The sequence below is a fragment of the Halichoeres trimaculatus genome, unplaced genomic scaffold (genome assembly GCF_033239565.1).
Source record: "Halichoeres trimaculatus isolate MK-OKI-2021-1 unplaced genomic scaffold, fHalTri1.1 fHalTri1_scaffold_21, whole genome shotgun sequence".
Lineage (NCBI taxonomy): Eukaryota > Metazoa > Chordata > Actinopteri > Labriformes > Labridae > Halichoeres > Halichoeres trimaculatus.
In genome coordinates, this window is record NW_027437199.1 from 5,932,134 (window position 1) to 5,946,191 (window position 14,058).

Below are 14,058 nucleotides of genomic sequence, written 5' to 3' on the forward strand. Positions count from 1 at the left end.
CAAGTTTCTTCTTTTAATGGAGAGACTTTTACATTTTATTCAGCGATTTTGATTTCTGGGAGAGACTTCTGATGTTTTCATCAGGATTCTAGAAAACTACTGTAGAAAGTTTTATAATTTTTTAGAGGTTTTATTTTTTCACAAATTTCTGAGAACAAATCAGAATTTTGACTTAAATTTCAAAATCATAAAAAAGACAATTTCATCTTAAATTTAGAATTTTTTTATATATATATTTTCTCCAGAATCCTAGAAACAGCCAATTATTTTAAAATATATTTTTTTATCTTTTCTGTATTTTGACTTTTCTTTAAAATGAGGAAAAAACTGAGATAAATCAGGCTTCAGATTTTTTTTGTGATTACTCTTTAGATTAAATTTAGAGCAATGATAATATCTATTTTTTGTTGTGCCTCTTAATCTTTTTACTGTACGTCTCTGAGGAGGATTTTTTTAGATTATTTTAAGTTCCTTAAACAAACGTCGCTGCAGGCTGTAAATAGATTCAACATGTTAAACGTGAAACTTTATCCTTCATGTGTCTCTAAACTCTGAGCGACTGTTCAGGAAAACATAATCACAGTTAAACCTGTTCACCCAACAAACAGGTCAGTCAGAGGACATAGTAATAGACATAAGTCAAAATACCCTCTTATGTTATAATTGAGATCAAGTCGTCCAATCAGAAGGCAGCATGTGAACAACAGACGACCTGACGCTGTCACTGGTCCAGTCGTCGCACTGCCCGGGTTTTGTTAGTGGACAGGTTTCTCTGAGTCATGGCTGAAACAGACAGAAGATCATCTTAATGAAACAAAAAGAAAAAAAAAGAGTTCAATGAGAGAAGTTTAGAGTCTGAACGTGGATCAGCTCACCTGAGAAGTTCAGCTCGTAAGTGAACCGGTTGGTGGTGAAATTCATGGAGCCTGTGGGGTTTTGTTGGTACTGGAGTTCGATGTCCTGACTGGAGACGTTGCTCTTATGACGTCCCTAAAACCAGACCGAGAGGAAAGAGGGAGCAACGAAATGAATTCAATCTGAAAAAATAACAAATCTCTTAACATGACAACCTTCTCCTGACGTCGATATCAAATTTTATCATAAAACTTATTAAAATTAAGTTTCTATTTTTGTTTTGAGTCTTGTAAGATAACGCCTTCATTTTAACTGTCATTTCTACCGAAATCTCTTAACATTGCACCATTTCCTTGTGACATAATGACTCAGCCAATCAAACAGAGATAAACACCAGAAGAAGTGAGAGTGCGTCTTACTGTGCTGTAATCCTTCCATACAGAATCGATATCTAGAAACTGCCATCGTGCTGAAGGGTTCAGACTGAAAACAGAAGAGTTTTCATTTGTGTCAGGATCTAAATTCACAGAACCACCTGTTCACCATACAACACTCTGCTCTGAGGAGTCAGTCTGTGCTGAGTGATTCATCCTCACCTGTTCTGAAGACTCCCGTCGTACAGAGTCCTCCTCACCGCTCGTCTCTTCCCTGTGTTGTGGTTGAACTGAAACATATCTGTGACAAACACAGAGACACTTAAACCTGCTTTCCTGAACAAAAACAAACTTTTCACCCTCTGGGTCAGACGTCTGAGATCAGCTGTGCGTTACTTTGAAGATCCAGCGTGTAGGAGAATCCGTTGATCCTGAACGGGAGCTGGCCCTGAGGGTTCTGCTGGTACTGAGCCTCAATGTCAGCGCTGCCAAACGCACAGATCTAAACCAGGAGGCAGGAGACAGCAGTTAGAATGAATACAGAAGACATCCAAATTGTTCCAGATGTATGGTGGCCCTGAAGGTCAAAATACAGAAACACTTCAGGACAGCAAAAAATAATTCTGTGAAGGCACAAAACAGTTCAGAAAATTAAAAATATTCAAAACATCTTTAAATTAAAAATAATAATACACCATTAATTTTAATAACCATTTTAAATAATTAAAATTATGATTAATATTAAACGCATCTTATACCAACAAGAAAAAAATGTATGGAGTGAAAAAAATATTTCTAAAACAAAAAATTATTGATTTAAAATATCTCAAAAAGAATTAAAAAAGAAATATTTTTGCTCAAAAATAAATATTTTTTTATTTATTTATTTTTTAATTTTGCTAAATATTTTTTTTTTCAGTTTAATTTTAATAACGACTCTTTTTGGACTACACTAAATAATGAAGTCTTTCTTTTGGTAATTACACTCATTTTTTCATGTAATGCTTCAATTTATCATGAGACATTTTTTGCATTTTGTTAAAAAATGGTTGGTTTTATTAATTACTCTACAATAGATTAAATGCTTTTGTTCACACAGAAATGTGTTTTTGCAGTTGTGAATTGATTTTGTCTAAGTACCCTTCAGGGCCACCGTATTCCTGTATCACAAACATGCTGCTGGTGTAAAATGTATTGTACCAGAATAAACCTTTGTAAATTTAATCTGAAGCTGAAATTATTAGATGAACTTACATGTGACTGGTATTCTATCCAAACGCCTTCTTCTCCCATAAACTCCCATTTCCATCCTCCGTTAGCGGGATTCTGCCCGGGGGGAGTCGTCTGGGAGGTGACAGAGCTCAGGCTGCAGAGGAATGGTTAGAACATATTTAATTCTCATCACTTTCAAATCTTTTTTTTTGTCTAAACAGTTTAAAGTCACATCACGGAGAAGAAACTTAGGAATCAGGACAGAGAAGTTTTACCTTGAGTTAAACTTTGGTCGTCTACGGACGCCCCTCCTCATCCCTGTGGAGCAGTTTGTTTGAGTCATGGCTGCAGAGAAAACACGATAAGTTAAAATTAATTCAAAAACATCTGATCAAAAAGCAGAGAAAAGTATCATCAGCATCCATACAGGGGAAGTCGAGGTTGTAGGTCATGGATCCCACAGTGAAGCTGAAAGTTCCCTGAGGGTTGAGGGCAAACTGACGCTCGATGTCTTTGCTGCTGATCGAAGACGCCAATTTGTTGTTGCTCTGAGGAAGAAGAAGAGGGAGGAGCTTCAGGTGGTGAAAACCTGGAGGTTTAACCATACAGCTGGTTCTCCTGATTCTGCTCACCTGAGATCCATATTCACGCCACAGCTGGTTGTCCCTGAAGTACCAGCCGATGTCCTCGCTCTGACCTGGAGGGAGGAAGCTCAGCCGCTGCACCCCAAGAGCCGGATCCAGTGTCTGTAGCTTATCGAAGTCTATGTGCACCTTCCTGAGGAGACACATGGGAGTTTCTTTAATATTTCCTTTAAACTTCAACCCTCTGGTAGAAAAGGTAAAGGGCAATAAACAGCGTCACTGACCCATGCCTGGTGTTGATGGAGATTGCTTTGGCTCCAGGTTGGCAGTAATGTCTCTCAATCACATGGTCATTGTCGATTTTCAGGGACTGGGAGCCGATAATCAGGAGCCACTCATAATGTTTCTCAGTAACTACGAAAAATGAGATTAAAGCTGAAATGAATCATTGAATTACTTCAGTAAATCCATTTAAATGTGAACTAAACGAGGAATCTTTACAGTGCCTTACATGTTTATTATTACTATCTCTGCTTTCATAATCAACTTTAACTAAAGTGTTGTACAGGTTATTGTATTTCAGTGAGTTAGTTAGAGTAAAATTCTGCGAGAAAAATAAAACACTCGATTAATCGCCAAAAAAGTCGATTACATAATCTGTATGTTTTAAAACCAGCTAAAAAAAACACCTGAGAAGCTTTGAATGAATTCCTTACTTATGATGAAAACAAATGCTTCCTGATTAATTTATAGACTTCATATTTACTGGAAATTTTCCTTATCATCAGACTAAGTCCAAACATGTAAATAGCAGTCAAAGAAACAAAGAGGAAGTACACACCTTGAACTCCCATCATCAACTCTTCAAGATCCTTTAACAAACACACACAAACAAACCGTCAAACTTTAGATTTCAGAGGCTGAAGGAAGAGTCAATAAGTTTTGAAACTCACCATGCCGAGAGGAAAACACACTGCAGCTAAAATCTGACTTTAAACGACTACAAACATGTTTGCACTCCGGTAAATCCTCCTTTAGATTCTGACAGCTGAGAAAACAATCTGTTTTCCATTTCTTTCACTTTCGTTTCTCGCGAGATTGTCGACGTGTGACGTAATGACGCAAATTATGCCGCGCTCTGACACTGAACAGTTATAAACCAGGATGGGAGTTTTACAACATGAACTCTGGCTCTTTAAGGCCAAATTAACAAAAACAGGTCCAGGTGGTCTAAATGACACCTCGATAAATAAAACGAAACAGGTCTCATCAATGAGAAGTGGAGACCGTTAATAACATCTGATTCACTTCTGATTCACGCTCGTTAGAAATAAATATTTATTTACCATTTCTGTCTCCAGTAATTATGTCTACTTACACTGATGACATTAAAGTATAGCTTACAAATTTTATTTTTTTCTGTTTTTGTTTTATTTTGTTTTATTTTTATTTTTTTATTTTTATTTTTTATTTAATGATAAGATTTTAACCATCTGAGTTCATTTCTTCAAGGACTAAAATTCCACAACTTTTCAAAATAAAATATCTGTAAGTCACTTTTCATTTTAGTAAATATAAACAAAGAAAATCTTTGAGGTGAAGAGATCTTTTAGATAAATGGTCTCCTGCTGTTTTCTAAGTGTCTTGTGTTCAATTAATACACATGCCATATGTGTAAAAAAAAAAAAAACAATACAAATATAATAAATCAAAAATATATACATTTAAAAACACAGGTAAGAATATTTATATTTAGAGCACGTTTTAGCAATTAGAAAATTCAAAGAGCGTCATACAGACAGATATAATTGTTTAAAAGGTTAACAAAACACATTAATAAATTTAAAACAATTTAGATCAAGCAAAAATTAAAACAAAATGGCACAAAGAAGGTTAAAATATATTAAAGTGGTATTAAAATATAAGAATGAAGTTAAAAAATGAATAAAATATTAGCGGTAAAAGTATTTTGAAGAAGAAATCTTTGACTTATGGATTTCTTTCATTGCCATTATCAAAAATGTGCACAGTTTTTTCCAATTAGTAAAACAACCAGTCAAAATGTAGGATTTGGGGGTGTCAAATGAGATCTGTAGAGTGGCCTTTCTCACCTTTCTGATCCAGGTGGTAGGAGGAAGAGGTTTAAGGATTAAGGAATATTACATTTTTAAATTTATCACCATTAATTAATTCTTTTTTTTTTTAATTTATTTATTCTTTTATCTAATCTTTGACTGCTCATCTCCTTCTGCTAAGCCTTTATGATTTTCTGCCATGTTTCTGTCAAAGCACATTTGTTAATTAAGGTTCTATATGAAAAAAAAAAACAAGATTCTGTCAAGATAAAGCTATACTTTGCACAATATGTCAGCCATCTTTGAGTATTTGGAGGGGTGTTATATAAATCCTGTCCGAATCATTGTTATTCTTCATAAATGAGAAAGTGAAGTACTGGAAAATCATCCGAACAATGTTAAGAAAATCAAAACTTTACAACTCAGGGTCTGTTACACTAACTACAACACCTAACACTCTGTTTATTAAATTATGAGCTACTGTGGAAGCTAACAGCTGCAGTTCCTTCAGTGTCCACTTGAGGCTGACTCCAAAAGCACCAGCGACCACATACACACCCATTCATAAACAGTCAACATTCACAGCAAAAACAAACATGTTTACAGTTTGGATCAAACATGATTTTTATTTGAACAGTTGCATTTCCTTCTCGCACACAAACGGATATTTCTAACAGCTAGCTCTCTGGAGATTTTGCCATAAATTTCACTAACGTTAAAATAAAAGACAAAACAAGAATTTCACCCAAATACTGATCAGCTTTGATTCATCAGAACGCAAACAACAAATCAAATTTCCAAAATGAGTATTGCATTGTAAATAAGCATGAAGTAATATACTTGGAGAGAACTGAGGTTGTAGCAAGGAGCGTCATGTAACCAAGTGAGATAAACAGTTCTTTGCAAATGAAATATGTTGTTAAGAAATATGAATCACATCTGTTCATAGTTTGATTGTTCTCACTAAAGTGCGTCCGTATTTTGTTGCATAGGTGATGTTTTTTTAGCACTGATTCAGGTAAAGCAGCAGAGCAAACATGAGTCTTGAAGTGTTTGTTTTTCATGCTGCATTTCACCGTTTGGCAGGTTAAACTTTAAGGCATCACAGAAATAAAGACTTTGGCAGCTTTGTTAATATTAGCTCATTTAGTGCTGAATGGCTTTCAACTGTAAACAAAATGTTTCACTGTTTGTCTCATACAAGGCTTTGAAGTCAGCAGAAACTAAATAATTCTTAACAGCTTGCATAAATATTTTTCTTCAAGTTAGAGTCTTCGCTGAGGTTTAGACGAGCAGACGTTTGACCTTGCGGGAGTGCTGAGTCCTGAGGTTTGTTTGGGTCATCACTGAGGAGACAAAGAAAGAAGAATTGATTACTCCAGGACATTGTTTCACTGCTAAACTTTAAGTTCATTTATTTTCAGAGTGACTAAGAGTTGAATGTATTCCATTAAAGAGTTGAAAGGTTAATGACTGACTTCTGAAGTCCAGCATGTAGGACTGTCCGCCCACTTGGAAGGTCATACTGCCCTGCTGGTTCTGCTGGTACTTCCTCTCGATGTCGTCGCTGCTCACCGAGCTCGCAGTGGGAGTTCCTCTCTGAAGGAACGAGGAAACACAAAATCATCTTTCTGCGTCCTTCACAGTCTGAGTCAAAGACACATAAACCTCTTCTTACCCTGTGTTTGAAGATGTGCCAAGCTCCGCCGTCTCCCTCAAACTGCCACTGAGGTTTGGAGCCCACAGACAGGTTCTGGAAAGCTGCGGTGGCTCTCTGCACTCTGTAAGAAGACATCACATTAACGTCGCTTTGAAACAAAGGGCTGTGAGGAGTTTGAAAGTGATGTTGAAAAAAATAGAAGAGATACGAGATCTTTGTTTTTCTCTGCTGAAAACGATTTCTGTGATTAGTTTTGTAGTGATGGTGGACACTGGAGCCTAACTGTCAGACAGAAAAAGCTAATTAGCCTTTAGCTATACAGCTCCAAAACACAGAGGCTAAACTGTTTGTGCTAATGTTGATTCCAACCCACAGTCAGCAGTTATTCTGCAGTGGTCTGTTCAAACTTGAGAGTCTATCAATAAAATGAAGAGTGAGGTTACGTTAGCTCTGATTGGTAGATGACTGGCAGGACATAGCTAACCAGGGTTTACTAACTTTACACATTACAGACATGTCTGAGAGCATCAGGCTGTTAGCTGTGCCAAATATAAACAGCTACTAAACTTGTTGCCACGTTAGCCTTCAGGTACGTCGGAGCACTGAGCTGCCGATGTTGCTTGATGTCACATTTCAAACCGTAGCGCTACATAACTGTACTGATAAATACCTTACCTCAGCACGTTGTATCCAGTAAAAAGTTTTCTTGAACAAAGAATTTTTTTTCAATCTGATCTCCATGTAATTTCAAAACAAACACACGCCTCACTAAAAGTATTTTACAACAGTGTGAGGAGACTCCAGGCCACAAGGTGGCGAGGGAGTGCAATCAAAACTTCCTCCTCATAGCATCTTTAAAAGAACACATGGAGATGGTTTAAAACTCACCCTGCTGATTGCTGATTCCTGTAAACTGGCCGACGTGTCACCCCCCTCTTCCCTTTCGGGCCCACCTGCTGCATCTCTGCAAAAAAAAAGAAGCTTCAGACTCAGCGTGCTGCTCAGGTGGAACGTTTGTGAGCTCACTGAACGTGCCTCACCTTTAAATCTGATCTCGAAGGTCTCAGCCCCAATGTTGAATGTGTAAGAGCCTTGAGGGCTACTTTGGTACTTCCTCTCTATGTCAGCGCTCTTTACAGGGCCAAGGTTCCCCTTTGAGTCCTGCGTTGGAAAACACAAACCAAAAGAATAAATCCCCCAAGAGGACAAGAAAAACACAGATGAAACTGTGTCTTTCTATTACATTTAAATCCAAGATAAGGGAAAGGCTTTTAGTACCTTGTCTCCGTATTTGATCCACTTCCGGCGCAGGGTGCAGAACCAGGTCCACTCAGTCTTACCGTCATCTAAACGTCTCACCTTCAGATTCTTCCCGTACACTCTCAGCCTTTTAAAGTCTATACTCACAGCCCTGTGGAGAAAAACAGAACAAGACAAATAAATAAGAATCCATCTAGAGCCGTCAGAAAAGATTCACGCTCTGTGATTCCAGCTCTTACCCATAGGAGGTGTTGTAGATTTTAATGCTTTTAGTGTGGGGCAGCGAGTACTGGGCCTCGAGCACTTGATCATTAGCGATATCAATCCAGCCGTTTCCGTCGTTCAGCTGCCACTGGAAGAACCGTCCGTCAGTGAGCTTCGGCGCTAGATAAAAACAATGACAAACATTTAAATATCTGCAGTTTTTCAGCCACTTTTAGCCTTTGTTTTGGTTTCCAGCTCTGCTTCTTCTTCCTCACCTGGCTGTGCAGATCGGTCCTGAGGCCTGGCTCTTCCTCCAGAAGACGGTCTCCCATCACCTGGGTGGTTCAGTTTACAGCTGGACCCATAGCGACAGTTTCCCTTCAGAGCATATTTGCAGACATGCAGGTTCTGACACCTCTGACCGTCACGGCAGCCGCCGCTGTTGTAGTACTTGCAAGGCTCTCTCTTTAATTCAAAATATAAAACATTACACTCAACACTGGGCAGGCAGATCTGATGTGTTTACTCATCACTTCTCATGACCTTTACACGTGATTATGAAAACGACTGTTTCAAACATTTTCTCTGTCCTTGAACTAACCTGACTGCTGGATTCTTCCTCTGAGTTCGCCTCACTGTCCGACGCCGCGCTGTAGTCAGACTCACTCTCTGAAGGGTTTTCCTCTGCGTTTGAGTCCTTAGGGTCATCTTAATGTCAGGAAAAAAAACAAACATAAACAAACACCAATTCATTAAAATTTGACAGAACATTTTGTTTCCTTTAAATTCACTCCTGCATACGGTCTTAAAAATTCTGATAGGTGTATGGCAGTATGGAGCTGGGGATGTTGCACTTAATATACATCATGATAGAAAATAAAATTAAAAAAATAAAATAATTTAAAAAAGATAGAATATAAAAATTAAATTAAAACATAAAATATATCAAAAATATCTAATAAAAAATAAAAAAAATAAATAAAATATATTTAAAAAGATAGAATAAAGAAATAAAATTAAAAACAAAATATATTTAAAAAAGATAGAATAAAAAATAAAATCAAAAATTAAATATGAAAATAGAAATAAATAAATAGGCAGACACAGCAGAGTGTGTGTGTTCAGCCTGTTTATCTTCTCTCTCATTACTCTGTAGCAGCTCTAACAAGTTTTCTTCTTTTCAGCTCCTGTCTCTTTAAGAACCCCCAATCACTCTGGAATCCAACCCTCCAAAAGTCCCCTTCAGGATTCCAGAACCATGAGCGCCTCCAAAAACCCCATTCCATAATCCATATCCTAATAGCTTCACCACTTTCACTTTTAGTTTCATTATTGTATGGAGGATTTTCGCTGAATCAAAGACAACAAGAAAAAAATGTGGAAATAAAAAAACCAAATACATGAGTAAATAAAACAAAAGAAAATAAAAAAATAAATACACTTAAAATCTTCCTCCATATATGAAGTAGTTCTCCTGGAGCATGTTGTTTTTAGACCTGTAATGTTAATCTGCTGCCCCCTGCTGGGGAATAGATAAAACATCTATTTATGCTCATTTCAAGCACGTTGGAAAAGAAACTGGTCTGTAGCTACAAAAAAAACTAACCTCCTTTTTTAACACTGTTTAAATTAGATACTCGAGCTTAAATAATGATATTAACCCAAGGTTGAGTTTAAATCAGAGCTCAGAGTGACTCCTCAGCCGCAGTTTCCCAGAAATGAAACTGAAACTATGACCCGACAACTTCAACTTTAAACTGGTTTTGAAACCATAAACCTGTTGTTTTTTTTCCCCTTGAATATTTCAAACCCAGAGTTATCTCATCATATGGCAGATATTGACTTATTTAATGATACATTCTAACCATGACACAAAGGCTCTCTTTGGAGAGAATACAAAATCACAGAAACAGTAATCACAAAATGCTCTCAGTGGAGCTCAAGTTTGTTTTTTAAAGGATTAAATCTAATAAAGGTTTAAATCTCGTATATATATTAGAGAATGAACAGAAGACACTCACAGTTCGCAGTCGCCATCCTGTTGTTTGCTGCAGTTTCGTTTCTGGCTGCTATAACTCACAGTATAACCACACCTATTCAGACCTCTGCAGTAAGATCGTCTCTGCTGGAGTGCTTTCGGGCAAGACCACATGATCTGAGATTATAATAAATATTGAAAATTAGAACTGGGATCTCGACATGAAGATGTGCTTCCTGTCTATAAACCCTGAAGCTAGGACGTTATAATAATAATAATAATAATAATAATAATAATAATAATAATAATAATAATAATAATAATAGTAGTAGTAATGACAAAACAATAGCAAAAACTGTTTTTAGCACTTTAAAAACAACAAATACGCAAAAGAAGGAACTAGAAACAGTAGAAAGTATTCAAAAATAAAAATAAAAAATAATAATAAAAAATAAAATAAGGATAAAAGCTATGATACTAACAGTAAAAACCTAACTTTAAAATAATAATTAATGTTAATTTTAGTTAAATACTTATATTGAACTTTAAAAATGTATAAATAAAAATGATGACAAAACCATTTCCTGCCACCCACAACGCTGGGCTTGCCCGTCTACAGTTGGCGGCAATGAGCATTTGTAAACAGTAGAAGAAGAAGACAGGGGTCGTGTGAGGCAGGAAGTGATCAGCCGACTTCTCCTACGAAGGGCACTTCTTAAAAAGACTCAAAGCGAAGAAGAGAGATAAAACGGAGTGAAAATGGATTTCAGGGATCATTCGTACACGAATACCACCTACGACCACCTCAACCCCACGGACTTTACGTATAAAAGTGAGTAAATATCGCTCGTCTTGCTTTAACCGGGCAAACTAATGTACGCACTCAGATGGGCTATGGCGCCTAACAGGAGGGCTCTAGAAGCACACTAACATTCAACAAGAACAAGTTAAAAAGTTGACATTTTTATCAAAACAGTCCTCTCCTGGTTATTCAGACTCTAATATTGAGCTGAAATACCTTTGAAGAGCGCAGACAAACCTCAGAAGAACGAGCATAAAGTGTAATACAGGCGAGGCCAGCCGGTGTTATGGTGTAACGTGTGACCCAGTTCACCGGCGACTTCAGTGACGTAAAGGTGTCGATGAAAACTTTGAAAGAAACCGCAGCTCGATTAAAAAATAAAGTGTATTGTTGTGGCCTGAGATTCAATACAAGATACATGTTTTTACAGTGTTTCGTGTGCAAATGTGTCAAGATAAGTGTCGTGAATCCGTTTGATTTGCAACATCTGCTCAACTGTCATGTCGCCGGTCAACAAGGTCACACATTATGCCGTAACACCAAAACAGACACTTAATGTAAACTTCCTTTTTTAAAGCGAAATAAAACAATTTTAAGTATTACATCCTTTATTTTTATTAAAAAAGTTGATTAAAAATTAATTTTCTATTTTTTCCTCATCTTTAGTGAGTGCAAAAGAAATTGAAGACTTTGTCAATCTGAGGGTTTCCAACAAGAGCCTCTTCTCTGGACGAAGAAATGCCTCCATGTGGGGCTGGAGGTATTAAAGCAACCTAAGGCTTTCAGAAACATGTCGGTGTAAAAAAATAACTGCTAAAACAGATTCTTCTTGGAATATTGTCACCCATAGCAGTGATTTTTATGCCAAAACAGGTGAAAATGGATCAATTTCTGCTCATTTTTACCTTTGAGAAGCTGAAAAAGAAAGCGATTTTGTTACTTTTTTGTGTCATAATGACTTTAAATAATAATAGTAATGTCAGAATGATTTATAGAATATTGCATCTTTGTATTTGTGCTGTGATTTTTTCAGAGCCATCCTTAAACACATGAACTTGCACCACAAGATGACCCACGCTCAAGCCTCTAAAAAATGGGAGAACATGAAAAAGAGATATAAGGTTTGTTTTATTTGTCTGATGTGAAGCTTGAGTTTGTCACAGATGTTCTTCCTGGTTCACTTCTCTTTCTCTGCTTCCTCAGGAGTTGAAAAACCCTCCAGAAGGGATCAAAGTGTTCCCTGAAAGTTGGCCTCACTTCAAGCTGATGGACGATGCCATGGAGGGCCGGCTGGAAAGCAGCGCCCCCATCCTGAACATGGACAGAAACAACATAGACTTCTTGCCCAACAAACCCAAGAGGAGGAAGTTATCTTTGATAAACTCTGTGCCGTCTTTAACGAGCGGGCCGGAGATTGAGGTTTCCCTGAACGGAGACGAGGACATAGATGAGGAGGAGGAGGAGAAGGAGGACAGCCACGAGATGGATCGCATCATGCAGGAGGTTGACACCGAGAGGGACATGATGGACAGCGAGAGGCTGGTGATGGAGAGGGAGAAACAGGTGATGGAGAGAGAACGCATGGTGCTGCAGAGGGAGAGGGCGGTGCTGGACCGAGAGATCGCCGCCGTGGACCGGGACCGGGCCTCGCTGGAGAGGGAGAGGGCGATGATAGAAAGAGAGAAGGCGATGCTGGAGAGGGAAAGGGCGATGGTGGAGAGGGACAGAGATGAAGTGAGCAGAAACAGGCTGCTTCTGGAGAGAGAAAAAGCAAGACTGGAGCGACTTTCTGCAAACAAAGAACACATAGCAGCTGAGGAGGGGGCGGAGGAAGGGAGCGAAGTGAGAGACTCAGAGGACGGTGACAGAAGGAAGAAATTCCTCAACCTGTTTGAAAAACTTATAGAAAACTTCTGATTGTTTTGCAGAAGAAATATTACCTGCATCTGAGGGATTAAAAGATGAATTTGATCTTAAAGTTTTCTATGAAAACGATGAGCTGCTCCTATTTCAGAGGAGTTGTATTTATTTCTCATTTTTGAGTTTCTAATTTAGTTCCCTGGCTGCAAAACTTTCCTGTTTGCATATTTTCAGTTGCATGCACATGAGAACAGCAGTGAGTGTAAATCAAAGCAGACTCAAGCTGTAATTAGTCATTTTATGGAACTGCTGGTTTTCTAAAGGATCAAAATTAAAGGAGATTATTTTTTCCACTTGAGTATTTTTCTTTCTGTTTCATCTGTTAATGGCATAGACTGTATAAAACATGGACTCTTGGAATCTAATCAAGTATAACGAGACAAATTGTACTTAAAGTAAGACAAAACACTTGATAAGATATCAGTTTTTGCAGCGCAGCTATAGGGCGCCCATCAGTCATATGACCTGAGTTATGTCTCTGATTGGTCAATGAAACAATCCTCAAAAACTTCTTACCCGCAAGGTTAGAAAAAAATTCACTCACCGTACTAAACAGCAACCTCCGGTCTAAGAATATGAGAAAATGGTGAATTTCTAAAACCTGCTGTTTCTCAAGCGTCCACTTGAGGCTGGCTCCAGAAGTACAGGAAGTCACATACACACCAAGCCACAAAAAGCCGTTTTCAAAGCAGAAATTAACCTATTTGTAGCCTGGTTCAAAAAACATCTTCTTTCTGAGTCCCTAATTTTACTATCGGCACACACTGTACATGGGGTGAATCTTTGTCTAACTCAACAGTTCTGAGGATATTAAGATCCCAAGCTCGCCCAATCAGAGGCACAGCTCAGGTCACATGACAGACAGTCACCCTATGGCTGTACGCGAAGCCCTTGCCACTACCAATAAGGCCGTGAAAGCTGATCTGCTTCATTTTCTGTTTCAGAAATAGATGGGTGACGTCGTACTACGTCCATGTTTTATATAATAAATAATATGCTTCTTAATGTCGTAAAAGTTTGTATTTATGGCTGGGTGTGTTCTTGACTTCCTGTCTTTCTGCAGCCAGCCTCAAGCATATTCTTGTTGAACAGCAACTTTCGAGCTTCATTTTTACTAACCGGATGTTGCCCCTT

General features: G+C 37.8%; 3 protein-coding genes across 3 annotated transcripts; 1 reads left to right on the forward strand and 2 right to left on the reverse strand.

The window, feature by feature from the left end:
• Positions 1 to 347: 347 nt before the first annotated feature.
• On the reverse strand, positions 348 to 4,105 carry LOC141810738 (uncharacterized). Its single transcript, XM_074698533.1, has 12 exons — positions 3,979 to 4,105; positions 3,867 to 3,897; positions 3,310 to 3,439; positions 3,074 to 3,218; positions 2,869 to 2,989; positions 2,717 to 2,786; positions 2,484 to 2,595; positions 1,626 to 1,731; positions 1,452 to 1,530; positions 1,275 to 1,338; positions 876 to 990; positions 348 to 783 (listed from the first exon to the last, which is right to left on the reverse strand). Exons 1-12 carry the CDS (start codon positions 3,979 to 3,981, stop codon positions 722 to 724), a joined length of 1,038 nt encoding a protein of 345 aa, XP_074554634.1. The 5' UTR covers positions 3,982 to 4,105; the 3' UTR covers positions 348 to 721.
• Positions 4,106 to 5,958: 1,853 nt separating this feature from the next.
• Positions 5,959 to 10,379, reverse strand: LOC141810649 (uncharacterized). The gene is made up of 10 exons (XM_074698377.1): positions 10,246 to 10,379; positions 8,826 to 8,932; positions 8,500 to 8,689; positions 8,260 to 8,404; positions 8,039 to 8,171; positions 7,801 to 7,921; positions 7,649 to 7,724; positions 6,779 to 6,881; positions 6,579 to 6,699; positions 5,959 to 6,446 (listed from the first exon to the last, which is right to left on the reverse strand). Exons 1-10 carry the CDS (start codon positions 10,259 to 10,261, stop codon positions 6,385 to 6,387), a joined length of 1,074 nt encoding a protein of 357 aa, XP_074554478.1. The 5' UTR covers positions 10,262 to 10,379; the 3' UTR covers positions 5,959 to 6,384.
• Positions 10,380 to 10,846: 467 nt separating this feature from the next.
• LOC141810650 (uncharacterized) lies at positions 10,847 to 13,220 on the forward strand. The gene is made up of 4 exons (XM_074698378.1): positions 10,847 to 11,034; positions 11,671 to 11,764; positions 12,038 to 12,125; positions 12,208 to 13,220. The coding sequence occupies exons 1-4, from the start codon at positions 10,962 to 10,964 to the stop codon at positions 12,919 to 12,921; spliced, it is 969 nt and encodes a 322-aa protein (XP_074554479.1). The 5' UTR covers positions 10,847 to 10,961; the 3' UTR covers positions 12,922 to 13,220.
• The last annotated feature ends 838 nt before the right edge of the window (positions 13,221 to 14,058 follow it).